Source organism: Austrofundulus limnaeus, unplaced genomic scaffold (assembly GCF_001266775.1).
Source record: "Austrofundulus limnaeus strain Quisiro unplaced genomic scaffold, Austrofundulus_limnaeus-1.0 Scaffold614, whole genome shotgun sequence".
NCBI lineage: Eukaryota > Metazoa > Chordata > Actinopteri > Cyprinodontiformes > Rivulidae > Austrofundulus > Austrofundulus limnaeus.
In genome coordinates, this window is record NW_013953016.1 from 224,122 (window position 1) to 225,496 (window position 1,375).

Below are 1,375 nucleotides of genomic sequence, written 5' to 3' on the forward strand. Positions count from 1 at the left end.
GTGTGTGTGTGTGTGTGTGTGTGTGTGTGTGTGTGTGTGTGCAGTCTCAGGGCAACTGTTACACAAGCTCAATGTAAAGAAAAAGAAGGAAGAAGTTAAAAATACAACTCAAAAATAATAAAATAACCATTTTACTGAGAATATTCTGAAACTTTAAATCATCATGGAAACAAGCTTTTTTCTGTTTATCCTCATTTTACTTTTTAACTTTTCTGTTTTTTTACATAAATTCTGTCCACATTATCTTCCTTTAACAGAAAACAGAAAAATCCTGTGAGAAACTTTGACTCAAATAAAAGCCTCTGAGTTGATTCATCTTGCTTTTTTTTTTCTTCTTGTGGAAAATGACTCCCATCTGCAGGTTGCCTTTTTTTGTTTCGTTCCAGAAAAAACTAAAACATAAAACAACCAAACTTTAAAAGCAATCTTAACGTTTCATGTTTCTATTTTGAAAGATGTTTTGAGGAAAATAGTAATAATAAAAAAAGAAATCATCACTCACCGGCTGACCATGCTGCTGTTTACACTCTGAACACTTTCTTGTCTCAGAAATGTTGCAAAAGAAACTCTGGTTTGGATTTAAACCGCACACATTTCCTGCAGGAAGGAATGGAAACTGACACCCCTCCTTCTCCTCCATCTTTTCGTTTTCCCTCCTCCCCTCTTCCATCCTGCCTCCCTCTCCTCTCCTCTTTCATGTGTTTTGCTCCCACTTTCTCCCCCCTCCTTCTCAGACACCCTCCCCACCAAAAGCTGAACAAATCAGCTTTGTCTTCTCTCTTTTCAACAGCCTGTCTTCAGCTCCACGCTGGACCTGAACAAGGTTCTTGTCCAATCTGGGAACATGAACTCTACATAAAAAACAACAACTGAGGGTCAGACTTTACACGTCAGTGTCTGCTGAGAAGCACACAGAAACAATTCTGCCTAATTAGTTCCAGATTATAAACAAACACTTCGAGTGGACCATTTAAGGGRAAAGAAACAAGAGAAAAGAAGTCAGTGAATGCATCTGGTTGTCATTTTGATCAATTAAAGCTTAGTTTCTTAACAGAGTTTTGTCAGAGCAGAAATCTGTCTTTTTTTGTAATTATTTTATTAAATTTTTACTGGTGTCAGTGCAACTTAAGTACAAATACATGAATTTGAACTTTCAAAAATACACCAGAAATGATACAGAAGCATAAAAAACAAAACAAAACATAACAGTAGAACAGGAACCAAAATTAAATTAAAACAAAACAAAGAAGAAAAAAATAAGGCTAATACTTAAGTAGGCTTGTTTAAAGGTTGGAGAAGGGAATTTTACACATACAGTGGGTAGAATAAGTATTGAACACGTCACCATTTTTCTCAGTAAATATATTACTAGAGG

General features: G+C 35.6%; 1 protein-coding gene across 1 annotated transcript in view; it reads right to left on the reverse strand.

Annotated features, from left to right (window-relative positions):
* Positions 1-678, reverse strand: part of LOC106531270 (retinal Mueller cells isomerohydrolase) — a gene marked incomplete at its 3' end in the record, with an annotated part of 13,098 nt that extends 12,420 nt beyond the window's left edge. The window contains 1 exon segment of the mRNA XM_014027080.1: positions 503-678. Coding sequence (XP_013882534.1) covers positions 503-513 — 11 coding nt within the window.
* Positions 679-1,375: the final 697 nt, after the last annotated feature.